The 23,584-nt window shown below is 54.5% G+C and overlaps 11 protein-coding genes across 11 annotated transcripts; 6 read left to right on the top strand and 5 right to left on the bottom strand.

Annotated features, from left to right (window-relative positions):
• Positions 1 to 189: 189 nt before the first annotated feature.
• M409DRAFT_54520 (uncharacterized protein) lies at positions 190 to 2,811 on the top strand (the record flags this gene model as incomplete). Its single annotated transcript, XM_033812736.1, has 1 exon — positions 190 to 2,811. One exon carries the CDS (start codon positions 190 to 192, stop codon positions 2,809 to 2,811), a length of 2,622 nt encoding a protein of 873 aa, XP_033667618.1.
• Positions 2,812 to 3,462: 651 nt separating this feature from the next.
• Positions 3,463 to 5,236, bottom strand: M409DRAFT_54519 (glycosyltransferase family 4 protein; the record flags this gene model as incomplete). The annotated part of the gene is made up of 2 exons (XM_033812735.1): positions 3,463 to 3,701; positions 3,766 to 5,236. The coding sequence occupies 2 exons, from the start codon at positions 5,234 to 5,236 to the stop codon at positions 3,463 to 3,465; spliced, it is 1,710 nt and encodes a 569-aa protein (XP_033667617.1).
• A 354-nt stretch (positions 5,237 to 5,590) lies between these two features.
• On the top strand, positions 5,591 to 6,964 carry M409DRAFT_22784 (uncharacterized protein; the record flags this gene model as incomplete). Its single annotated transcript, XM_033806493.1, has 1 exon — positions 5,591 to 6,964. The coding sequence occupies one exon, from the start codon at positions 5,591 to 5,593 to the stop codon at positions 6,962 to 6,964; it is 1,374 nt and encodes a 457-aa protein (XP_033667616.1).
• Positions 6,965 to 7,074: 110 nt separating this feature from the next.
• M409DRAFT_22783 (uncharacterized protein) lies at positions 7,075 to 7,674 on the bottom strand (the record flags this gene model as incomplete). Its single annotated transcript, XM_033806492.1, has 1 exon — positions 7,075 to 7,674. One exon carries the CDS (start codon positions 7,672 to 7,674, stop codon positions 7,075 to 7,077), a length of 600 nt encoding a protein of 199 aa, XP_033667615.1.
• A 1,185-nt stretch (positions 7,675 to 8,859) lies between these two features.
• On the bottom strand, positions 8,860 to 9,294 carry M409DRAFT_22782 (uncharacterized protein; the record flags this gene model as incomplete). Its single annotated transcript, XM_033806491.1, has 1 exon — positions 8,860 to 9,294. The coding sequence occupies one exon, from the start codon at positions 9,292 to 9,294 to the stop codon at positions 8,860 to 8,862; it is 435 nt and encodes a 144-aa protein (XP_033667614.1).
• Positions 9,295 to 9,819: 525 nt separating this feature from the next.
• Positions 9,820 to 10,284, bottom strand: M409DRAFT_54517 (uncharacterized protein; the record flags this gene model as incomplete). The annotated part of the gene is made up of 1 exon (XM_033812734.1): positions 9,820 to 10,284. One exon carries the CDS (start codon positions 10,282 to 10,284, stop codon positions 9,820 to 9,822), a length of 465 nt encoding a protein of 154 aa, XP_033667613.1.
• A 1,017-nt stretch (positions 10,285 to 11,301) lies between these two features.
• M409DRAFT_66330 (uncharacterized protein) lies at positions 11,302 to 12,564 on the top strand (the record flags this gene model as incomplete). The annotated part of the gene is made up of 5 exons (XM_033816890.1): positions 11,302 to 11,345; positions 11,436 to 11,493; positions 11,547 to 11,714; positions 11,768 to 11,786; positions 11,840 to 12,564. 5 exons carry the CDS (start codon positions 11,302 to 11,304, stop codon positions 12,562 to 12,564), a joined length of 1,014 nt encoding a protein of 337 aa, XP_033667612.1.
• Positions 12,565 to 16,053: 3,489 nt separating this feature from the next.
• Positions 16,054 to 18,441, top strand: M409DRAFT_22778 (uncharacterized protein; the record flags this gene model as incomplete). The annotated part of the gene is made up of 1 exon (XM_033806490.1): positions 16,054 to 18,441. One exon carries the CDS (start codon positions 16,054 to 16,056, stop codon positions 18,439 to 18,441), a length of 2,388 nt encoding a protein of 795 aa, XP_033667611.1.
• A 487-nt stretch (positions 18,442 to 18,928) lies between these two features.
• Positions 18,929 to 19,414, top strand: M409DRAFT_22777 (uncharacterized protein; the record flags this gene model as incomplete). The annotated part of the gene is made up of 1 exon (XM_033806489.1): positions 18,929 to 19,414. The coding sequence occupies one exon, from the start codon at positions 18,929 to 18,931 to the stop codon at positions 19,412 to 19,414; it is 486 nt and encodes a 161-aa protein (XP_033667610.1).
• A 396-nt stretch (positions 19,415 to 19,810) lies between these two features.
• On the top strand, positions 19,811 to 20,200 carry M409DRAFT_54513 (uncharacterized protein; the record flags this gene model as incomplete). Its single annotated transcript, XM_033812733.1, has 1 exon — positions 19,811 to 20,200. The coding sequence occupies one exon, from the start codon at positions 19,811 to 19,813 to the stop codon at positions 20,198 to 20,200; it is 390 nt and encodes a 129-aa protein (XP_033667609.1).
• A 904-nt stretch (positions 20,201 to 21,104) lies between these two features.
• Positions 21,105 to 23,009, bottom strand: M409DRAFT_54512 (uncharacterized protein; the record flags this gene model as incomplete). Its single annotated transcript, XM_033812732.1, has 1 exon — positions 21,105 to 23,009. One exon carries the CDS (start codon positions 23,007 to 23,009, stop codon positions 21,105 to 21,107), a length of 1,905 nt encoding a protein of 634 aa, XP_033667608.1.
• Positions 23,010 to 23,584: the final 575 nt, after the last annotated feature.

Below are 23,584 nucleotides of genomic sequence, written 5' to 3'. Positions count from 1 at the left end.
AATCTTCCTTGAGCCGCCAGTTTCCTGAGTCTCTCTCCCCCGGCAGACACGCTTCTTCATCAAATCACAAACGTCTCTCCGTTTGGCACTCGCCAGCCTCAGGAAACAGCGGCTCTCGGTTCTCCTTCTTCTTGCAGCCAACCAAACCGCGCCCCCGCTGTCTCTGGATTGCGCTCTTCATTCGGCATCATGGCCTCCGCCCCGGCGGCGTCTTCGGCAGACGCAAAGAAGGACAAGCCCTCTTTTGCAAAGGTATTTCGCCCCCGTGACGCAACCACCTTTCAAGGATCTCGGCTGACTTGGGTACAGATCGCCGCAGCCGGTATTAAGCCTCCGAATGTTCAGCAGAATCCCCCCACTTCTTCTCCCAACACCAACCAGAAACATGAAGTACTACCTTCTCCGCCGCAAGACGGCGCCCCCATTGTCGCTCCTTCAAACGGACCCAGCCAGACCGCTGGTGGGCCTAGGCATAAGAAACTTGTGCAACTTGCTTCCAATGACATGAAACATACAAAAGAGCCGGTCGAGATGGGTCCTAATGGACCGGAGGTGCGAGTGCAGATTGTGGAGTCGGTGCCCCAGCGGCCGCGAGAGCCTGCGCCGGAAGGGTCACTCATGCCCTCGTCAGATGATGTCGGCACACAGGTCTCCTCGTCGAGCGGGTCTAACAAACCTCAAAGCTTGGACGGGAAGAGTGACGTCGCGTCTGGGACTACATTCGCCTTGGATGAGAAGGACTCATTGCGGCCGGATGATAGCGCCAGTGTGAAGGCCGTGGATGAAGAGGATATGTTTTCGCCTCCTGGGTCTGGGCTTCCTGGATCTCGAATAGGATCTGATGATGGCGTGCGCGCATTCAGGGACCAGCTTCGAGAGATCTCGTCCATGGAGCCTCAGCGCAGAGGGCCGCCTCCCATCTTTGGGCATGCGCCGAAGGGTGTTCTATACGTACCACCACAAGGTCCTGGCATTGGCTCTGTGCCCAGTGCCCATCAAGCAGGGCCTCCTCCACCGGAACCGGTCGTTGACTGCGCTCCCGATCAGAAGCTGCTCGACGCGTTGGAGAACCCGCGCGATCGAGTGTGGGTGTTGAAGTTGGAGCAGGACGTTATTGATTTCGTCAAAGACCCGAAAGAGTCTTCCCTGACGCTTCCACAATGCCACGCATTTTACAGACTATTGGCGCACAAGATGGCTGATTACTACATGCTTGGACACCTCGTCGACGATACCTCAGCTGCAGTGCGTCTGTACAAGACGCCTGACTGCCGAATCCCACCACCACTTACCGGCATCACTCAACCCTCCACTGCTGCGAGCACGCCTCCTCCTTCGGCTCAGCCGATGAAGATCTTGAAACGGGGAGCTGACAGGCCTGCTATTGCAAACGGCTCCAACATGCAATCAAAGAGTGGATCCGAGAATGGCGATAGTGGTGATGAGAAGAAGAAGGGGCCTATCACTCGTGAAGAGAGAGAAGCGAGGTATGAGGCAGCACGGTTGCGGATTATGGGCTCTGCGAAGCCAACCGAGTCGCCGGAGACGAGCAAAGACAAGCAAGAGTCGCGACCGAGCTCTACGACTGGCAAGAAGAATAAGAAGAAAGCTCGAGCGGATAGTGACGATGGTTTCGATCCCCGTTCGGCTTACAGCAATTTCTACACGCCGACGTATGGTTCAGACGGAGTTACCACGCCTTCGTATGGCTACCAAGGCTATTCAGAGAGCGGAAACAACCCTTTCCCCAGCGCCTACGCTCCTCAGGGTGGCACAGGCAGTATGCAACAGATGCAACTTCAACAAAGTTCAAGCAATCCGAACTGGAACCAGCAGTCCTACCAACAAGTTGACCCCACGCAAGCATGGGCACAAGGGCAATCCAGCGGATACGATCTCTCGGCAGATTTCCAGCGATCGATGACTTTCCAGAATCAAATGCCGGCACAGAGCCCAAGTGTTGGTTATAATGCGAATTATGGTCCGCAATACAATTACGGTGGACAGCAGCAGGGGTGGTCTCAGCAACAGCAACAGCAGCCGCCGCCGCAATATCAAATTCAGCCTATAGTCTCCCAGGCTGGCTACGGCTACGGCTTGACATACACCCCAACGACGAGTCAATCACCGCACGATCAGCCATACGCGTTTGGGCAACTGCCAAGCCAGGCATTCCCCGGCCGGCCACCCAGCAAGTCCGAGCATCCCTTGCCTGGCAGTTACAAGAGTAAGCATTTCAACCCACAAAGTCAGACCTTCATCCCTGGGCAGACCAACGGTGGTAGCCCGTTCTCTCCACATGCAGTGCCGGCGGGATTTCACCAAGGCTACGGTGGGCAACTTCCTCAGCGCCAGAACTCGGCACAATCTCAAGGCTCTGCTTTTGGTTCTCCGCATCATCATAACTCGCCCAATATGATGCAGAATCGGACGCACTCGACGCCTCTCACGCATCCACTGCCGCAGCCGGTGTTCCCACGCCAACCATCACCCAATGTACCTCTCCCCCCAAAGCCCGGCACAGCACCACATCGAGCGAACGAATACGCACCGATCCCACCACCCGCAACCACAATCCCACCCCAACAGCACAGCCAGAGTCTCCTCGCGAAATGGGGCGCTCCCGCATCACTCCCCGCCAAACCACCGCCCTCAGCCGAACCCTTCGATGCAGTGAAGCTTAAGCAGATTCAACAGCAATCGTTCGTCAGTCCAGCTGCCACGGCGCGGCATCCACCTGGGTTGCCGGCGTTTGGGACCATGCCGCAGAACGGCGGGAGTCAGATTGTGAATGGGTCGAAGAGGGGATGATTGTGATGATGGAAGGGTGGGGAAGTGTGTTGCTTGTGAGTAAGCGACGGGGCTTTGTAGTTGTACTTATCGCTATGAATGGCGGATGCGAATGGATTGGGATGGGTAATGATAAAAAGCTGCATGTTTCATGATACACTATGCCTTGATCTTCGCCTTTTTTCACACTACTCGTTTCCTTCGACTTCGTCGCTCCGGTGTTTCTCACAAGGCGACCATGGTAGTTCTTGCGTCAAAGCCCTACCCAACATCAACATCAAGCTCTAAACCTAGGATAAGAAACAGTCACAACCGCAACAAGCTTTCATTGCATCATCTCCCAAGACCCGGGTTGCTGGGTATGCTTGTTTATTCTGGGTAGGGAGGATGGGATGGCGGTTCCGAACGATTGGTCCTGGCTGGCTGGGGGCTCGTTCGCGTTGCTGATGGGAGTATTGGGAAGGGTGGATAAGGAGTGGGCGAGGACGAGGACATTGTTCGTGCTTACTTGGCATCGTACTGTAGTGTATAAGTCTCACGGGGGACTTGGTGGATGTTTCACCCGGTCGCGATCACAACGCTGGATTGGGTACAGAGAGTTCGGAAGGTCACACTCATGTTCATTCCATTCCATTCACAATTCGCTATGTATCGCCCCTCTCTGGCAGAAACCTACTTGACCTTATCCCTCTCCCTCCCCCTCTCCCTCTCCACCTGTCCCTTTTGCGAATGTGTCGCCAACGCGACCAAATTCCCTAAATGCCCCAGCCATGCATCACTAAACACCTTCTCGGAGAATCGCCAACTGCTCTTCCTCGCGCGCTGGCGCATGGCTAGGGCTTCGGAGGGGCTGAGGGAGAGGGCTTGTGCGAAGGCAGAGGCGAATTGGGTGGGGGTTGTGGCGTGGAAGCCTGCAAGATATGCTGTTAGTAGGGTGGCCGAGAGAGAGGCGATGGGAGGGTGTGAGATGCTTACCGGTGGGTTCCCCGTCTATGGGAACGACGATATCGACTTTTGGACCTCCGGAGTCGTTGACCACTGAGATGAGGCCGGCAGCTTGGTATTCGACGACCCCAATGCCGAAGTGTTCATTCCACATGCCGTTGACACCTACAGAACTCGTCTTGAGGAATTCGAGGATCTGCGGCCATTTGGCGTTGACGACGAAGTCGACGCTGTCTTTGATTTCCTGCGCTTGGAGACGGAGTTTGTACACTCTCTTCTCGTCGTGGTCGTCTCGTACGCTTCCTACGAGGATCAAGCGGGGGCGGGATTCGGTCGGGGTATCTTTGTGGTGGGTTTTGAGGAAGGCGTGGAAGGCTTCGATGATGGTTTGGTGCATTTTCTCCGGGCGGAATTGGGCGATGTAAAGGATGTTGCGGGTTCGTTGGGGGTCCCCGGAGGAGGGGATTTTGTCTTGGAGTTCGGCGACGGCGCAGGGTGGGTAGACGACGCCGATGGGGTGAGGTTTCTTTCGTTGCGTGCGGGGGCGGGTCCAGAGTTGGGAGACGTGGTTTTGCGTCCAGCTGCTGTTGGTCATGACCACGTCGATTGTGCCGCCGACCCAGGAGTAGAGTTTGGCGAAGAGTTCCCAGTAGAACTGCTTCGCTTTTCCTCGAGCTCCTTTGCCCTGTCCTGCGTTCACACCACTTCCTTCCTCTTTATGTAGTGATTCCAGCATGTCGGTGCTGATGGTAGGGTAGTGCACGTATGCTCCTGTGGGGACATCTGGGAAGAGCCATTTGACCAGAGCCAGTACAAACGCGTAGCCCATGGTGTCGACGAAGATGTCTGGTGCAAGCAAGTTCATAGCGTCCCATCCCAGAACCAAACTTCCCAAGCTCTGTCCCAGCAATGTGAAGTGTGGCCATCTACTGGCTAGAACAAGGTCGCGGGTGGTCAGGTAGAGGAAGACGATACGGGCGGGAATCAGGTGGATGTTGAAGCGGTTGCGGACGTTGGTGAGGATCTGTTCTCGACTAGCATCATGATCGCCCGTGTATACGACACAGAGGGCGTTCGGATATCGTTGTTGGGTTGCGAGAATGGCCGCGAAGAGGACACGTTCACCTCCTCCACCAGCATTGCAGAAAGGGTGGAAGAAGGTGATGATTCCGTCGTAGGAGTCGTCGGATGCGCTTATGGGGGAAGATGTGTGGTTGCCCGTCGGAGTCTTGTCACCACCATCGTTGACCTTTTCCCAGTCCGAGTCGAGGCTTGTGGATGACGACGCCTTCTTCTTGCTGTCCTGTTCACTCTGCTTGTCCTTCTGCTCTGCCTCTTCCTTCAATGCACGCTGTACCAGGATCTCTCTCCGGTGCTGTGTCTTGCTACGGATCGATTTGCCAATCAGTCTGCCCAGCAGTCTAAAAGCATAAGGCAGTAAGCCAGCTGTCAGGGCCAGACCGATGCACGCGGCCAAGAGGAGGGAGAGGAGTAGTGCCATGACAGGCACTGGTTCGACTGGGGGAGGATAGGGCGGGCAATCGATTAAATCATCGTTGGTGGGCCATGGCATGCGAGCAGGGATCGGGTGGTGTCTGGCACGAGCAAACACGGCGCTAGGGAGAGGTGAGTGAATGACTGTGCTCCGGCAGGCCAATTATAGCTGGCAACGTCACATGCGAGTGGTCGTTTGCCCGCAGCGGCAGGAACCATCGGACACGCGGCACCACCCGCTGATCGACGGCCAGGGTCTGCATGTGGCCGATTGAAGCTTGCATGCGACCTCACGCGGCGACTGTTCACGTCCACGTGCAGTTTTGTTTGTTGTTTCCTGTTCCGGCATCGACAGCAGGCCATGGCATCGCCAATAATATCTGGTCGATGCCTGAGAGCCAACATCCTCCACCTCCCGCCTGCGATCCGCACCTCGATCTACGCAAACACCCGCTCCTTCTCGTCAACACCGCAACGAAAAGTCGATGCTGGGAGTACTCTGACCTCCATCGCCGTCGCCGTCCCTACCGCCGTCCTTGATGGCGTCCACGCTATCGGCCTTCCCTGGTGCGCCGCCATTCCAGTCACGGCCATCCTCGTCCGCGGTGTATTTGGATACTACATCGCCGCCAGGCCTGCACGCAAACGTGCGTTGGCCCATCTCAACCTCGCACCACTCATCAACGCTCGCGCCAAAGACGATATCCAGCAGTGGGGAAGCCGGCGAGAGCAAGCGTACGATCAAGGCACACTGAAAAGGCCTCCTGCGGGGGCACGTAAACTTCAATTGATTGCCATGGCGATGTGGTACAGGATAAAAGGGGGATACCAATTGGGCAAAGCCTATGGCGCCCCAACGTTCACTTGGCAGAATGGGATCAATTTCGCGACTTTGCTTGCTTTCACGGAGGCTGTGAGGATCAAGTGTGGGACGAAAGAGGGTCTTCTTACTCTGCTGCTGGGGCCTTTGCAATGGCTGCAAGATGATGCTCCTGCTCGGCCCGTTGATCCAGCAGAAGCTCTTGCCGAACGATTAGCCGCTGCTCGGGAATCAAAACAACAGCAATTACTGTCTTCAGATGCTCTGCCCGATGGAAATGCTCTAGCCAATGAGTACCAGCTGCCACCACTTAATACGTCGGCCTATCTTGACTTCGCAGACCCGACCATGAAGGTGGAAGGGTTTTCGTGGCTGCAGGATCTAACCATTCCGGATACGACCCTGATCCTGCCTATCACTCTCGGATGCATCATGGCCGCCAATGCTCTGCTCAGGCCATCAGTGAAAAAGCAGCCGGACACCGTCAAAGATATACAGGAGAAACTCCAGGCATTCGACGAATCGAATGACATAACCCCTGAGAACAAAACGTCGACTAGTAAAAGCACTTCCCACCGCGACACGCCCAAGACAAGTGCTGTCACGAACGATGTGCTGCATGCTCTCGAAGTGGCCGAAAAGCTCAACGCGGAAATAGCGGCCAAGAAGAACAAGCCAGACCGCTTTTTCGTCAACCTCAGCACTGGCAAGCGCTTGAGTCTGATCTTTGCATTAATGTTTACTGCCATTGCCCTTCAGATGCCGGCTGCTTTGGTCCTGTACCTGTTTGGCACATTGGCCACCGCATGGCTGCAAGGCCGCTTCCTCGATGTCAAGTATCCTATGCGCCAAGTCATCGCGCCTTGCAAAAGGCAGATGAGGTACAAAATCAAGCGAGAGTATAGCGACGTGTGAAATGTGAAAGGGGATAACGCTTTGTGGGTATTCAAAATCATCTGCAACAGAACATCAAACGCTCAATCATCGCAAACGGCGCCAGATCCAACGCCATCGTAATTCAGCTATCAAACCATCGCCCTCTCCTTGCCCTTCGGCCGACTCGAACACATCGCTCCACGTGGGAAATACACTCCATTCGACGCTTCCCTCTCGTCCGCAAAAGCAGCCGCCCGCATCTCCCGCATCTCATAACCCATCGCCTCCCCATCCACCGGCGCCATCGAATCGACCCTCGAATCCCCCGTCGAATCCCCCCTCATCCTTTCCTCCAACACATCCATATATGTCCTCGTCGACAACCCCCTCACCGCCATCTGCATCTTCCAACACTGATGATGCGTCTCCTCGACCTCATCCCGCAACTTCCTCGCGGCGATCAACTGTCCCCGCAATTCCGCTTTCTGCTCCTTCAGCTTCGCCCGTCCGAATACGCAGTCCCATGTTGAGGGCCGGAAGGCTTCGTAGTCCTCCAAAGCGGACATGAAGCGGTCTTTGGCGGCGTTGACGGCTTGGTGGCAGCAGCGGATGTTGCAGCAGAAGGTGAGGGTGTTGGACGCGCGGGCTTTTTCGGCGCAGACGGGGCGCGTGAAGGTGGGGGTGCACTGCGTGGTGTGCGTGGGGCCTTTGTGCTTGCAGAGGTATTGGGAGTGGGTGGTGATGCACATGGTGGCTTGTGCGTGTGTGGTGCGGTGTGTTGTGGTATGTGGTGGTATGTCTTGAAGGTTGTGGTATGTCTTGTGTGTGTTACTTTTCGGTGGCAGTGCTGTATGGCTGCTTCTCGATGTCCAGAAAAAAAAGTCTCCAAGAGACCACCACCACAGTGATATATATTCCGCCCATCACCCCGCCAAGAGGAAATTTTTTCTAACGGTATAGACATATAGCACAACTACGATTGGACGCACTAGGGACTTGAAGATTTCCTGCTTTGCTTACCACCTGCATCCCAGAAATGGGTACTGCAAAAGTTTAATGGTCTGGCGCCCACGGAGTCGGTGGTGCTATCTGCTTACCCCTTGTATTTTTATAGGCGTACCATAGAGGTGGGTGGGCTTCTTGCTTACCAGGACCGAAGATGTGCACTGCCAAGCCTGAGATGGTCATTTAGGACGTATACCACGACGCCTATTGGATGAACGATGGAAATTCAGCACCACCGAGTCCACGCGATCCATTTTTTGCTGTGGTCGTAGGTATGCTGAACGACTTGTTGGGAGATGTACTACTAGATCCGGTGCGGTTCGTTAGATAGGATGGTATGGGGTGTCGTGCTCACCATCGGCGTCTCCAAAGCGCGTGGTAGAATGTCTCTGTACTCATAGTATCCATCCACATCAAGTAACGTTTCCCTACTCCCCTTCCGTCCGGCGCTTCCGCAGACCCAAACATATTGCTACGCTGCCTTGTGGCCTAAGGCCTCTCACTAGGTTCTTTCTCCATGGTAGCCCGCATAAATCCCTGGAATTTTCGGGTTTCAGAATGATGGGGAGGTAGATAGCACCACATGATGACATTTTCGGGTTTTGAGGCTTTCTTGGGTGGGCTTTTGTGAGGGGGAGGGTGAATGTGGAGGGGTCATGGAGAGCGATGGGTGGGGTAAGGGGGAGGTTTGGTTGGAGTTGGCATTTGAGGGCGAGGGAAAGGAGGGGGTGGAGGTATGTGGTGTTGAGTCTGTCTTCTGAGTGACACTTGGAGGGAGGGTTGATGAGATGATTTGATGTGTATTGAGCTATGAGGAACAGATGGAATCGCAGTCCAAGGCTTCGATGCGATGGAGAATAGCTGCTTCCTATGGCTATGGCTATTTAAGCCTCCTCCAAGCCCGATGATCCATTCGCTATAATCAAGGTCTACACGACTGGCCAAGCCCCAGGCACCACCTTCTCCTCATATCCATCATCTTCCCCGTCATCGCTGTCATTCTGGTTGAGCTCACACTCCGGATCATGGACGTAATTCCAGTGGCCGCAGACGAGACAACGGAGCATGGGCATGCCGTGGACTTCGATGCGTTCGTACAGCTGGGCGGTGATGGGCATGATGGGTTGGTTGGGCATCTTTGCGGGAAGGTAGGAAAGCCAGTAGGCAGAGTCTTGATGAAGTGTGATGGGTAGGAGAAGAAGCCTGAAGCTGTCTTCTAGGGAGAGGTGTGATGGGAATACAAGATTCCGATGCCCGCGAGGTGAGACATGATTTTGTGGACGGCGGGAGGCTTGGACGTTGGTCTTTGCTGTATCTAGTGTTACTGCATCACTGTTCAACCTCATCGCCAGAGATGGCGACATGTACGTATCGAATTAGTCTCGCTCCACAAACAACCCTTCTCCGTCCTCTGATCTCATGAACTTTTTCATCGACCAACTCCTTATCGTCTTGCCGTGCCACTCCAACACTCCCACCGCCGCAAATCCGACTAGACAGAAGAAGGCCATCATTCCGAAGGTCCATCCTGGGCCCACAGCCTCCACCCAGGGGGTGATGAAGAAGGCTACTGTCAATCCTAAGATCAAGCAATAGAACTGCAAGATAACGAAGACTTCCGAGGGATGCGCAACGAAGCATTCGGAGACGTAATTGACGACAATAGGCGTGATTGCGATCTCACTGGTATTGAATAGGAGGATCCCCAAAGCGAGGACTTCCCAAGGAAGGTGGTATTGCAACGCCGCGCCGAAGATGCCCAGACCGACAGGCAGGAAGAAGACGTGGGGGAGTAGTGCGGGCCAGAGTCTGAACTCCGGTTTCCACACACCGCCGTTTCGACGACAGCGCCAGAGCAGGATGCGGTCGTTGCAGAGGAGGCCGTAGAGTTAGCCGAGGAGGGCAGTGATCCAGGTGACGAAGCTGAAGCAGGCGTTTGATATGGGCGAGAATCCGTAGCCGTCTTCAGAGGTAGGAGTTTGGAGGAAGACGGGGACGAGCACGGCTGTGGCGACGGCCCATCCGAAGGTTATCATTGAGAAGAGACCGCAGATGATGGTGATGGGCTGGAGACCGATGAGGAGGGCGTCAAAGGGTTTGTGAAGGACTGGGCAAGAGGAGATGGTTCTGTGGCCGGCCAAGAGGAGTTGGACAGCGATGCCTGCGGTACTTGCTTGGGCTTGGGCTTGGCCAACGAAGGCGCAGAAGGAGATGATGGCGAGGGTGGTGATCTTCTTGGTAATGGGCCAGGTGAGGGGATCTTCTGCGCCTTGAGGTTGAGGTTCGAGTTTGATGCCTTGTTTGGTGCGGAGCTCTGTGGAAGAAAGCACGGGACCTGGGTGGTGTTTCTCCATGATGGTCGTTGCAAGCTGCAATGCTCTTGTTCGTTCCCGTCAAGTGTATTGGTAGCTGCAAGGATTGGTCGAAAGGAGATGCCCCTCTGCTGCAAACCTCTCTATTTGCTGCTCAGAGACATATGGGCCTGAAAAACTTGCTGTGATAAAGATCAAGCGGCACTGAAATTATAGAGATGAAGAGTAATGAAATGAAAACACCCACCATCCTACCTTACAGCACCTGTAGATCTTGCTTCAATGGAGTCAAACTCTCGACGACGCGGACGTGGCTTTTGCCCTTGCCTGGACAGGCAGAAAGCACACGGCGAGGACTGCATACAACCGGCCGTCGTATACTGAGCATGGGTGGTGTGGTTGAGATAGAGTTGGCGTCGTCTTGATGAGTAACAGCGGTTCCCGTCATGTAATGGCTTGCGTGCGCGCTGCGTCGTCGCTCGAGGGCTGTGGGTGCGTTGATTGAGCGGAGGACATTCTTCTCCGTTGAGTACGATGTGACACCATGGTAATTTTTGTCTGTCGTTGTTGTTACGAGGTGGGAGATGGAAAGAGGGGGAGGACAAATCGGGAGGTCGAATAAAAACGTCGATATCCCTGAGCTTTCCCTCTTTGAGCTCGTTTCAACGATCTGACCTTGGCAGTGAGGCGCGTGCGCAGACGCTAGTACCCTGCACCTGACTTCACGTTTCGATGGACTTGACTATCAACCAAGCACATCCACTGCGAACGCCGAAGCAAACATCTCCGCCGCTCAATCCTTGGAAGCAGCAGTGTGACCATAACCTCAACGTGGAGACGCTAAGCAATCTCCTCGCCTGACGACTGCTCCGCCCTCCTAAGCTTGACCGGCGCATCACGTCGCCTTCAACAGTGGAAACAACTCGCACGGCACCATTTGTCCAACACAACGAAAGCTTTCATTGATTTGCGACGCCCAACAAGCGATAGATCTGAAGCTGTTAGAGGCGTAATCGATCTCCTCGTGCTGCGGCGCAGGGGTCAGCCCTCGTAGTCGCCATGTCGGTCATCCTGTGCACAGCTGGCTATGATCACACTATCCGGTATTGAACACTTCGCATGCCTTCTCAGAGGCTCTGTGGGTGGCGATAGGGGATTCGAAGCCGAACACGTACTGACGTGCGACATCGCAGATTCTGGGAAGCCTTGAGCGGCATCTGCTCGAGGACCATACCCCATCCTGACTCGCAGGTAAGGGAGCGCACTCAACTTCATGCGGCTTTCAACTGATGTGTCTACGACAGGTCAACCGCCTCACCATCTCCCCCGACAAGAGATTTCTCGCGGCCGCTGGTCATCACACAGTCAAGCTGTATGACATTAAGAGTACTAACCCGGCGGCGGTCTTGACCTTTGAAGGCCACACTGGCAATATTACTGGTGTGGCGTTTCACTGCGAGGGAAAGTGGATGGTCAGTGTCAGGCTTAATTTCAGATTCAATTCCGATACTGATTCATCTCGCAGGTGACTTCGTCAGAAGATGGTAACTAACGGTGCCTTCCTCCCGACTTGTGCTATATCTGACGCTCTCTACAGGCACCGTCAAGATCTGGGACACTCGAAGCGGCCACATTCAGCGAAACTACAGCCACGGCGTACCGGTCAACGATGTCGTGATCCATCCCAACCAAGGAGAACTCATCTCATGCGATCGAGGAGGCAACGTCCGCATCTGGGACTTGGGTGAAAATAAGTGCTCTCACCAGCTAGTTCCAGAGGAGGACAAGAGTGTCGCCTCAGTCACGGTGGCGACCGACGGCTCATTGATGTGCGCTGCTGTCAGCTCCAGCGTCAACGGCAATGTATTCGTCTGGCGTCTCATCACTGTTCGGGATGTGACGAGTCTCGTCCCAGTCACCAGATTCAAGGCTCACGGCACATACATCACCCGCGTGCTCCTCTCTCCAGACGTGCGTAAGCTGGCTACATGCTCTGCGGACCACACCGCCAGGATCTGGACTGTCGACCTCGAGAACGTCAAGCCAATCGACGAACAGGAGGAAACCGAGGAAGAAACCCTGAGTCGACAAGCTTCTGGCGAAGACCCCGGTGCATTCCCTCTCGAGAACGAGCTTGATGGCCACCAGCGCTGGGTCTGGGACTGCGCCTTCTCTGCCGATTCCGCTTATCTTGTAACCGCCTGCAGTGATCATTATGCGCGACTCTGGGAATTGGCGACCAAGAACATCATCCGGCAGTATAATGGACACCACCGAGGTGCAGTCTGCGTCGCATTGAACGATTACTCGGAGACTAGGTGACCTGGAGAAGCTTGACGCTTGGCGGCTCTTTTGATACTAATGGCATAGTAGTGATAAGACACAGGACGAGGAAATCGACATGCCCGTGCCTGAACCAGCTCGCACTCGCCGACATGACCCACGAGGCCCAGCTCAGAGGATGTAATTGATCGTACAAGCGTGTCAGGATGCTCTTGTATCACAACAAATCCATCAACGCAATATATCATGCCGTTAACGAGTTGAGCGGACGACATCGCATTCGGTGCCAGAAAGCCGAAATGGGCCATTGCTTCGCAGCTTCGGGATCAGTTGATGGTCGTCACAAAGTCGAGCTTGGTACTTGCGCTGTGCTCTGCGGTGATAGTTGCTATGAAAGGGGTGGAAGAGCCATGATTACGTGCTTCTAGTTCATATGCCGAACGCGTGGGGTGGGAAAACGATTCATGCATTCGGTCGCAGCATATTCATGGTACGAACCGTAATGAGCATTGCTTGCAAGATGATGCCAATTCCTTTCTATTCAATCTGAACTTCTGTCATATGCGAGTCTGTGATATATGGATGAAGTGAACATGAGTCTCGGCCAGTCTGGGTCACATCTGAAACACGAGGGCGGCGCGGGATGGCGCTAGCGGGTCGGGATGCTGGAGAAGGACAGCTAAGCGGTCGATGAAATGTACCTGACCAGCCCTGCGCTCCCAAGGAAAGCAAACTCTCTCCGCGCGACACACGCCAGAACTATGTCGGCTGCGAATGCCCCCGTCGACGTCGCCGGCAAAACAGGTACGCCGCCCCTCCCACACCGCCCTTCGTGACCTCTGCCTTGGCGCCGCATGGAGGCGGGGACATGCATGTGCGCATTGGAGATTCGCCGGCTGACTCGGTCGTTCTGCTGTAACAGCGTCGAAGAAAAAGAAGAAGAGCAAGAAAAAGGCCAATGGCCAGCCTGGGAGTGGGAACAATGCCGCAGAATCGAATGGCGTCAAGGACGAGCAGGTAGCGGAGGATGAGGACGAGGATGAGCCGAATGTAAGCTCTGTGTGGGATCAGAGAATGAACGAGAGAGATACTGAGACATGTGACAGAAAGGATTGATGCCACCGCAGAGACCGGGCGAGGACTCACTACACATGCCTTCGTCGCCTCCAGATCCAGCGTCGCCTGTCGATGCGGACACGCCCGTTCCCAATGGCGCGCGTGAGCCTATACAGCCGACTGCGACCGCCAACGAGCCCGAAGACGCCGAAGACGACGAGGAGGAGGAAGCGGACGAGCCTATCGCTGAGGCAGTGACATCTTCGAATACAACCGCACGCCTCGACGCCATGCAACAGGAGCGAGACTCATTACGAGCGGAAGTGACCCAGCTTCGCAAGTCGTTAGAGAGTCTGCAAGAGAAGCATACTGAAGAGGTTTCCAATGTAAAAGAAGAGCTCGAGCAATCGCAACAAAGTCGAGAGCATGCAGAGACACAGTACAGGAATCTGCTCGGCAAAGTGAACACGATTCGATCACAGCTCGGCGAGCGTCTGAAGGCTGACGCTGCGGAATTGGAGCAAGCTCGTGAGAAGATAGAAGAGCTGGAGACGTCAAATAAGACAGAACGAGAGGAGAATGAGACGTTGCAAGAGACGATCAGCAAGCTCAAATCAGACAGGGAGACACAGAACGCTGAGGTTGAGACGCTGAGGAGTCGAACCAACTTGTCAACGAGCAATTGGGCAAAGGAGCGCGACGAGCTTACATCGAGGGAGGCCTTCGTTCGCGAGGAGTACGAAGTGGCGAAGCAAGCCATGCAGGATTGGGAAATTCTGGCAACAGAAGAGCGGTCACGACGGGAGGGACTCGAAGATCGAATGCAGGAGCTTGAGGAGCAACTGAATGGCCAGAAAGAAGCTTACGAGCGAGTCAAAGGAGAGGCGGAAACCCAGAGCAACACAGTCGATGGTCTGCAGAGGGCACTGCGGGAGGTGCAAGAAGAGCGGAAGCGCGAGCTGCGTGAAATGGTGGAAGAGTCACAAAAGCAGTTAGACACCCTCCGTGCACAAGCCAAGACTGCTGAAGAGACCGCGGCAGATCTCAAGACCCAACTCGAGACGACTCAGAAGGAACTCGAGCGCGCAGCTCCGTTCGAGAAGGAAGTCAAAGAGAAGAACCTCCTCATCGGCAAACTTCGCCACGAAGCCGTCATCCTTAACGACCACCTCACCAAAGCCCTACGCTTCCTCAAACGAGGCAAACCCGAAGACAACGTTGACCGCCAAATCGTCACAAACCACTTCCTCCAATTCCTCCAGCTCGACCGCAGCGACCCCAAGAAGTTCCAAGTCCTCCAACTCATTGCCGCCCTCCTCGGCTGGGACGAACAACAACGCGAGCAAGCCGGCCTCCTCCGCCAAGGATCCGGCTTCGCCACCGCCGGCGGCAGTTTGCGAGTCCCAGTATCGCCTTTCAGACGGACGCCTAGCACGCCCGCTCTGTCTGGTGATTTCAGCCCGTTATCCCCAACGGGCACCGAAGGTGGAAGAGAAAGTCTGGCGGAGCTGTGGAGTGATTTCCTGGAGAGGGAGGCAGAAGCAGGGGGCAGTCACAGTCGACGGCCGAGTCTGGCGCTGTCGGCGAGGAGTCCGAGTCTGGCGAGTCAGAGTGGGATTATGAGTCCGACCAGTTTCGGGGGCAAGCCTGTGGGTAGTCCGGAGATGAAGAGGAAGGAGAGTCAGGCGAGCCAGAGGCCGGAGAGTAGCGGGGGAAAGTGAGGGGGTGGTGTTGGGGATGTGTATATGAATGTGATGCTGTTTATGGTCGTTTCTTGCAAGCCCCTTTTCCTTTTTTCTTCGCAGAAGCATTCTCTCATCTTTTGCCTTGGAGTGGAACGAGGTATCGTCATCTCTTCAATCTCTAGCTAAGCGACTCGGCTCTGGATCGTGCTTCACCTGGCGTGGACAGCTCGCAGGATACTGTCTGTGCCGAAACGCTTGTCAGTGGAACCGCTGAGCTCACTGACGTTCGGTGTTTTCCTCGCACCTAGACGTCGCTAATCAACTGCTAGAGGCCTATTCTAGGACACTAACAATTGTATAAAGGATAGTGATACCTCTAGTAACAACAAGACGACGACATAAGACTAGATGGGCCTAGAAGGTACGATTTGTGTAAGAAACAGGTAAGAAGCGTACCAAGTACTTCAAGATCCCAGTATGAGCCAGCCTTTACTGACAAGCGTTTCGGCACAGACAGTAATAAGGAGAGTACGCAGCGCCTACTAGAGAGACTCACTGGTCTCGCTTGCAGAAGTCCGGAGAACGTTTTGGGATGCATGCATACAATCACTTCGCTGGCAATGCAGAGCAGCGGCACGGCGGCGCCAGCCTGCTTTCCTCTTCCAAGCATACATTTGCCTCGCCCGACTTGTCATGACCGTCAAGAAATCATCCGGCTTCATCAACCCTGAGGTCTTGGTCCTGACAGTTCTCTCACGCTTGCAGTCCTGTTTGATGGATCTCCGAGATGCTGCCCAAGTCACTTTACTCCAGCTACGAGCAGTACAAGACGGACTCCGATTACGTCGCAAACTGGCTTGCCACTACCGCTCGAACGTGTGGATACGTTGACCACGAGGCTCCTTCAACAGCTACTGCGAAGACGAGTACAAGGCTCAAAGGAAAAGCACGCAAACAGGCTCGCGAAGCTACTTCAACGCCGACGGCAACGAGCAGTACACAGCAGCGCAAGCACTGCGTCAAGATCAAGGATTTTGCGCGACTGGCAAAGGTCATTGCCGACAGCACTGAGCCGCGAGTGAAGGTGCCCAAAGCCTTTACATATCGATTGCGACGGGCTATCAATCAGCGCAAGTTCCTTCGAACGTGGTACAGCGCACAAGGACAGGCAACACGAAGCGCTGACATTCATGATGGCCATGAGCATTTCATTGGCGTTCTAGAGCAGGTCGCAAAACTCCTCAGACCGAATGAAGCGCCGAGCACCGAGGCAGAAGCTGGCACGGACGACACGAGCACCAGTTTTGCGAACATGTTCGAGGGCCTCCATATTGAAGAGCCGGTCGACAACAGCAAGGATGAGCAGAGCGACAGCATGCCTGATGTCGCAGGCGAAGGAGAGTTCACAAGTGAGCTCGGCACGAACAAAGACGAGGCATTGACGGCGTTGATGTGGCTGTATATTGATGTCCACAGAATCAGGAAGCTCATACAGGGGCTGTGGAGATTATATCGACAAGGAGATGTAGATCTAGCGGCTGTGTCCATCACAACCAACACTGCCATCGACTTCGTTCGAAGTCTCGAGGATGATTTCGCTACTGCCTTTACAGACTCTGGCCGTGACTCTTTATGTGGACGACTTTGTCTGTACTGCGCATACCAACAGGATCCGGACAACGTAGGCGTCACACCCGACTTCCCCTACGAACCCTGTCTTCTGTTCGTCCAGAAGATCACCGCAACCCTGCTGCGCGACTTTGTCAAAGACCCTTCCGACTACGTTCCTGGCGTGTCGCCTCAGTACACCGAGCTTTATGATCCCCATGCGGACTGGGCGACAATGGCAACAAAGGAGCGAATTTTTCATCATTTCAAGATGGCGATGGGGGTGATACCGGAGTTTCTTGTTCTGGAAAGGGGCTCTAAGTCGGTAGAAGCAGAACACGGCATTGTGCGAGGCCTGCGTGACCTAAAGCAGCGAAAGTCTCCGCTCCTCTGGCTGGACTTTGCATTGCAGGTCTTTCTGGATGCTCGCCATATTCTGCGAGAGCACGTGGATCTGGCATTTGCCGATCTGTGTCAGGGTGCGGAAAGCATCGTGGGGGACATTGAAGAGGTGCTGGATTTTCATGCGGACGTCAAAGTCAAAGATAGGCCGATGCAGAACGACGACAGCCTAAGGCAGGTGCTGGACCTTATCGCCAGGTGGACTAAAGAAGACTCAGTTGAATCCATAAGGAAAGACTTGCTAAAAGATGAGTCTGCGTACGACCACCTTGAACCGTTTTACCTCCTGCGGCGAGACCCTCTATGGTGTGGCCTTCTTCTCTACAAGTTCAGGCTCGTTGCCTACGAAGGGGCGATTGTGACAGCCAACTCATGGTTCTCCATACTCTCTGGGGCTCACTTCTATAACCTTCTACGACAGACGGGTCCACTCCGTCGTGAATGGACAGACATGGAGACTGCTTTGAAAGCCCAATCATCGGCGAAATTATTCATTGGCGACCCGCCAAGCTCTCCAACAGATTGCACGATACGCTTTCTCATGGCATTGGGACTATCTCCAACAGCCCTTGCCCGCAACCGGCGGAACTCTGACATACGCCTCAACCAAGACAAAGCCAAGAAGCTGAAGACACAGAGTCCCGTCTACTGGATCTTCAAGCATTGCTACTGTGACAACAGCGGCCGTGTCGATTTTCAGCCCAGTGACTTCGAAAAGATCCTGCAAAAGACCAGCAAATCCAAAGACGAGACCGCTGCAGTGGTGAAACCCAACGACGGAATCGACATGTGCCATCTACTTCTCCGTCTCTGCAGTGCACTTCATCTCGAAACGAAGGAGGTCACTTTCAACTACTTCGACTTGCACATCCAATGCTGGAAACTCTTTCGTCGCCTCAGGGACAGTCTAGGCGATAGATTCCCGGACTGGTCTTCTTATCCGCACGGAGAAGAGCATCTACCCACTTTGCCGTATTTTCTGATGTCTGAACTGGTGATGCCTTCGACAGGGAATAAGAGTGCTCTGCGGGGGCTTGTTGATGAGGCTGGCCGGATTGTCGATGATGTCGTGGTTTCTGAGGGTGATCGTGCGAGTCGAAGGCAGGCCTGGTTGTTGGGTCGTTCTGTTATTGTGAGGCAGATGGCAGGTCGAGGGACTTTGTAAGCCCGAACGAAACTCTTTTTGTCTCATTGACAATGAACAGATATTGGAGAGTGGGACTTGACTCGCGAGCTGCGAATTCATTCACCAGCGTATGTTAAGCTTCACGTCCGTGCGCCTAGCGTCTCCAAGCAAACTCCCGCTGCTCTTTCCGCCTCAAGCGCTTAAAATCTAGTAACATCAACCCTCGACTGGAAAAGTAGACAACCAGAGCGGACAAGATCCAGACTTATCCGATGCCGACCACCCCAACGCCTCTCGGGTGACTGGAAGTCCTTCCAGGGGAACTCCGAAACGCCATCTACGCACTCGTCACCACAAACAAGCACGACGTCGAGGCCGACTATCATCAACCCTGTCGCCAACACCAAAGCCTCCACCTCGTCTCCAAGAAAATCCATGCCGAGACCAAAGCCCTCATGACGAAGTCGGCGCCCACCAGGACTGCGAACACATCAAGTACAAAGTCACCCTCCCAACCCTCACCGAGATGCCACGCAGGAAAAACCACCTCAAACTGCTCGACTCGATCGCCGCCCGCGTCCCTGGCCGACCTCATCGAATCGCACAAGCTGCGACGCTGCGTTTCCTGACCGGACACTTGGGCAAGGACGTCCCACTTGCTGTCGTCTGCCATCTCAAGCTCCCAAACGGATCGACCTTCTCGATCCACGGCGCTAGCGCCGCTTGGCACGAGCAAGTCAGCGACGAGGTGAAGCGCGTGCTGAGGGGTCTTGAGCTGCGGGCTATGGCTGGGTCATCGGCGGAGTTTCGGGCTGGAGCTGGGGTAAAGATGAAGAGTCCAGAGTTCCGGAAGGGCGACTTTACGGGTTTGGCGGAGCGGGTGAGGGACGCGGTTTGTGTTGCTGTGAAGCCGGATTTGGGGGATCTGGAGACGCAAGAGACTAAGGGGTGTTTTGGGACTTGGGCGAGTGACTTTCAGGGGTATGGCAGGCAGGGTCTTCGTTTTGTTTGAGACGGGTCGTATGGGCTCTGCAACTCTTGAACATTGAACAGATCGCTTCATCCGGACTCGGCGGATCGGAAAGGACTTCATCCACCTTGCTCGGAATAAGAAGAGTCCTAGAGACTCTTGAGATCTGGAATGCTAGTAGCGATTGTGTTAGCTAGTCAGGCCTTACTTCCTGTACTGAAACGGGAATGCTCGCAACATTGGCTTCTACGGACCATTCACAAGTTCTCCTGGCCCTCGGCCACTCGTCACAGGCTATCCGAATGTTCACTTGCCCAGAAGTGAATACTCGTAGGCTCTGCGTTATGTATTCCAAAGCACATTCTCGTCCTACATCTAGCATCACCCTATCCTATTCCAATCAATCGACAACCTCCCAAGTCGACCCACCATCCAACCATGCCGACGACTCCACCTCCCCCCGTCGCCAACCCATCTCTCGGCACCCTCGAGCGTCTACCCGCCGAGTTGCGCAACCACATCTACCAACTCGCCATCGACACCGAGTACGAGCTCGAGGCAGCCTACAACAAGCCATGTCGCCAGCGCCAAAGCCTCCATCTAGTCTCGAAGCAAATCCACGCCGAGACCAAGGGCTTCCTAGTAGATGCGAAAGCACGACCGTGTCCGCATGTCAACTTCGCCGTCACGATTACCGAACTCCCGGAGACCCCAAGCGCCTTGAGGATGCTCGAGGGAATCGCCCAGCAAACACATCCGGCACACGACATCGCAAGCCCAGACAGTCCGCTTCGTCACTGGACATCTCGCCGCCGACGCTCCACTTGAGGTGACTTGTCGTCTGCGACTTCCCCACGGCTCTTCGTGCGAGGTCATTGGCGGGAGTGAAAAGAAGAACGAATATGTGGCAGCGGAAATCAGGTCAATGCTGCTCTTTCTGGAGAAAAGAGTGCAGAGAGTTGCGTTTTGTTCGCCATTGTGTTGGACGAGGAGGGATATCGAGGATTTGGCGCGGACGGTCATGGTGACACTGGTGGAGGAGGTTGATGTGTGGGAGGTAGAAGAATTTATTACGTGGCGAGTGGTAACGGGCTATTGAGCTTGGAACAGTAGACGGGGACGTTGCAAGGGAAGACAATGATTGAGGAAGGTTGAATTTGCAAGGCATATCTTGATGGCCGACACTTGAAGGAAGTGTTGACTGGCCTTGCGGATACCCCTCTGCTGCTCAGGCTGGGTCTGTCAGTTAAGACATGCATGCACTTGTTACTGTAGAAATCCCATCAGCCCAGAGCAAGGCTACATACCATCCTTCGTGAAGCTCATCACCACATGTCGTCGAGACCCCACTCCCGCACGATGAAACACATCAAAACATCCCAAGCAGTCCCTGTCTCGTTTCAAAATCAATTCCGCATCCTCGGAAATTTCTCCTAGATCGTTGGATACGATGTGAAGTCAAAATACAGTAGGCGTTACTGTAGCTTGGCAGTGCCAACGGTCGACGATGGACCGAAAATCCTCATACAAGCACTTTGTTTGAATTTGGCTTTTGGGTTTGAGATCTGGATCTGGATTGAAGATGCAGAGAAGGAAAAGTGGTGGATTAGTGGATGATTATTGTGGCGAGTTACTCGAGCAATAACAATGGGTATTCTCATTCCATCTGTGGGATCATTACAACAAAATCAACAATCTGCTAGCCAGGAACTCGGGCCCTTCCTATTTCTTTCTACAACAAATCAGAAATATACTGCGTCAGCGTCTGATTCGCTCCACCGCTCTGGCCCTTCGTCACGTCCAACAGAGGGATAAACTCCGAAAACTCAGGCAGCACACTCGCGCTCGAGGGCTGCGACGCCGTGGACGCGAAAATCGACACCACGAAGCCCTCCACGGTTCCCGGGTCGATGGAGTTTCCCTTGGGTCCGAGGATCCGCCATTGTAGGTTCTTGGTCAGGAAGGGCGCGACGATCGCTTCGGTCATGGCGCTGAGGGCGCCGCCGTCCACGAGGCCTTGCAGGGCGCGGGTGAGGACGATTTGGTTGGAGGTGATGAGTTTGCTGTCTTCCATGCCTTCCTGCGCGACGACACCGATGGGCCCGATGAGGTTCTTGTCGAAGATCCAGGTCATGGGGTCTTCGCTCGTGGGGAGGCCGTTGAAGACGAAGATCTGGTAGGAGCCTCCCAGGGCGTAGCGGGGGGATTGCACGTTGGCGAAGTACTGGAAGAGGGTGCCGTTTGCGGCGGCGAGGGGGTTTGAGGGGAGGGCGTCGGCGAGGGCGTCGGGGACGTCTTTGAGAACGTCCAGGTTGAGGTTGTCGAGAAGCGCGGCCTCACGCTTGGAGGAGCCGGCGACTTTGTTGCCGTTGGGGCCGTAGAGTCCGTTGATGTAGTTGGTGATGGAGGCTTTGCTGCCGTCGCTGTTGGAGTATTCGGGGTAGGTGTACTTGAAGGTGTTGGCCCAGTCGCGGACGTCGTTGGTGGTCCAGAATTGGCCGTTGGTGTTCTTGTAGAAGGGGGTCAAGGGCGAGCTTGGGCCTTGCGTGGAGCCTTGGGCGATGGTCCAGGTGCTGTGGGGAGCGACTTGTTGTGCGCCGTACTTGTCTGGGTTCAGAGTCTGCCACATGGCGAAAAGACGGTCGACGTTGCAGTGGTGCAGCCAGAAGAGAGGATCGAAAGCGGCTGTGGGGAGATAGAACATATGGCCTGCAGAGACGCTGCCTTGGCCAGTACCACCTGCGGTCGAATGAATGGTGTTGTGGATAGATTCAAGACTGAGCGAGCATCCGGCGGAACTCGAGCCAGCGTCGTCGTTGCTGAAGTGGAGGTAGTCGTGGCAATTAGTGAAAAGTTGATAGATCTGATCCGTCAAACTCTGTCGAACGTTGTTGAAAGCATTAGTAGCCGACTGTGTCTGGCTGTCCGCATTGACACCATTCGTGCTCGGGTAGCGGTATGTCCTCTTCCAGGTAGTGAAGGGCGAGTAGTACATGCCCGAGGAGTCCGTGAAATCATAGCGGAAGAGTGGGTTCCTGAACGTGGTGGTTCCTTTCGGGCCATTGACAGTGACTTCGTAATCGGTCACGATCTTGGGCAGATGTGGGCGACCCGCTGGAGGCTTCGCAGCCCAGTCCCAGTATGGCCATCGCATCTGGTTGGCGGCGGCAACCATGGTGCTCTTTTGCGAGTCGGGGTATTCGTTTGCGATAGTCTTGACCAGCTTCAAAAACTCTTGCTCGAAAAGCGCGACATACACGCGATGCCATGCCGGGAAGTGTACTGAGTCGTGGCAGCAGTATCCATCGGTACCTCCGCATGACTGGCACTGACCGACTCCGTTGTAATTTTGTCGGGGTACACCGTGAATGCTCGAAATTCCAAAGTATGAGGTCTGGCTGCTTTGCGACTGGCTCTGCCACCGCTGCATGGCCAGGACCAGAAGGGCATACTGATTAGGCCTGGTATCTTTCATCTGTCGAACCTCCAATCGCGGGTAGACCGTCGAGCCTCCGGCACCAGAAGTAACAACAATGCCATTTTGGCGCTCCTCCAAAGTCGGGATGTCGCCAGAAGGGTGTGCAAGAACGGAAGAGCAGGCGAGCGCGAAGGTCGAAACAGCCGTAAGAAAGTTCATGATGAAACAAGGGCAAGAAAAATATTAAGTATGGTGTTCAACGAGTGTCGTGACAAGCGATTGTGAGAAGAATGATGCCACAAACGTGCTCAAACGCAAGCACGCTGGGCAGGGTGTTGTTTGAAGGAGCAGGGTATGGACGACGGACAGAAGAGAAGTGGTGTTTTAAAAGGGAAATGAGGACTCACTGGGCTGGCTAACGGGAGACGTTTGGACCGTTGCGCGAACGCTTCTCTAGACAGTCTAGTGTCTAGTGCCAGAGAAATAGACGACACACGAGGTCTCGCTTGGCTGAAGCAGCGGTTGGGTAGGATACAGGCTCTGGCAAGAATGATATGAACCCCTGCTAGTGGCATTCCTTCTGCTAACTATATATGGTTGTTATTGTGGGCCTGCTTCAAAACACGCTGTACGCGTCTTGATTCCTATATTCTTCGATATAGTAATACTAAAGAGGATATTCTTAGCCTTTAAGAAGGGCTAGATATAGGCCCTTTATAAGTACGTATACTAGCTACTTTAGCGGATTACTAAGAAACTAGATACTTTAAAATATACTATATCTTAGGTTATTA

Source organism: Zasmidium cellare (assembly GCF_010093935.1).
Source record: "Zasmidium cellare ATCC 36951 unplaced genomic scaffold M409scaffold_17, whole genome shotgun sequence".
NCBI classification, from domain to species: Eukaryota; Fungi; Ascomycota; class Dothideomycetes; order Mycosphaerellales; family Mycosphaerellaceae; genus Zasmidium; species Zasmidium cellare.
The sequence above is the reverse complement of the archived record's forward strand: the minus strand, read 5'-3'. Positions and strand labels throughout refer to the sequence as shown.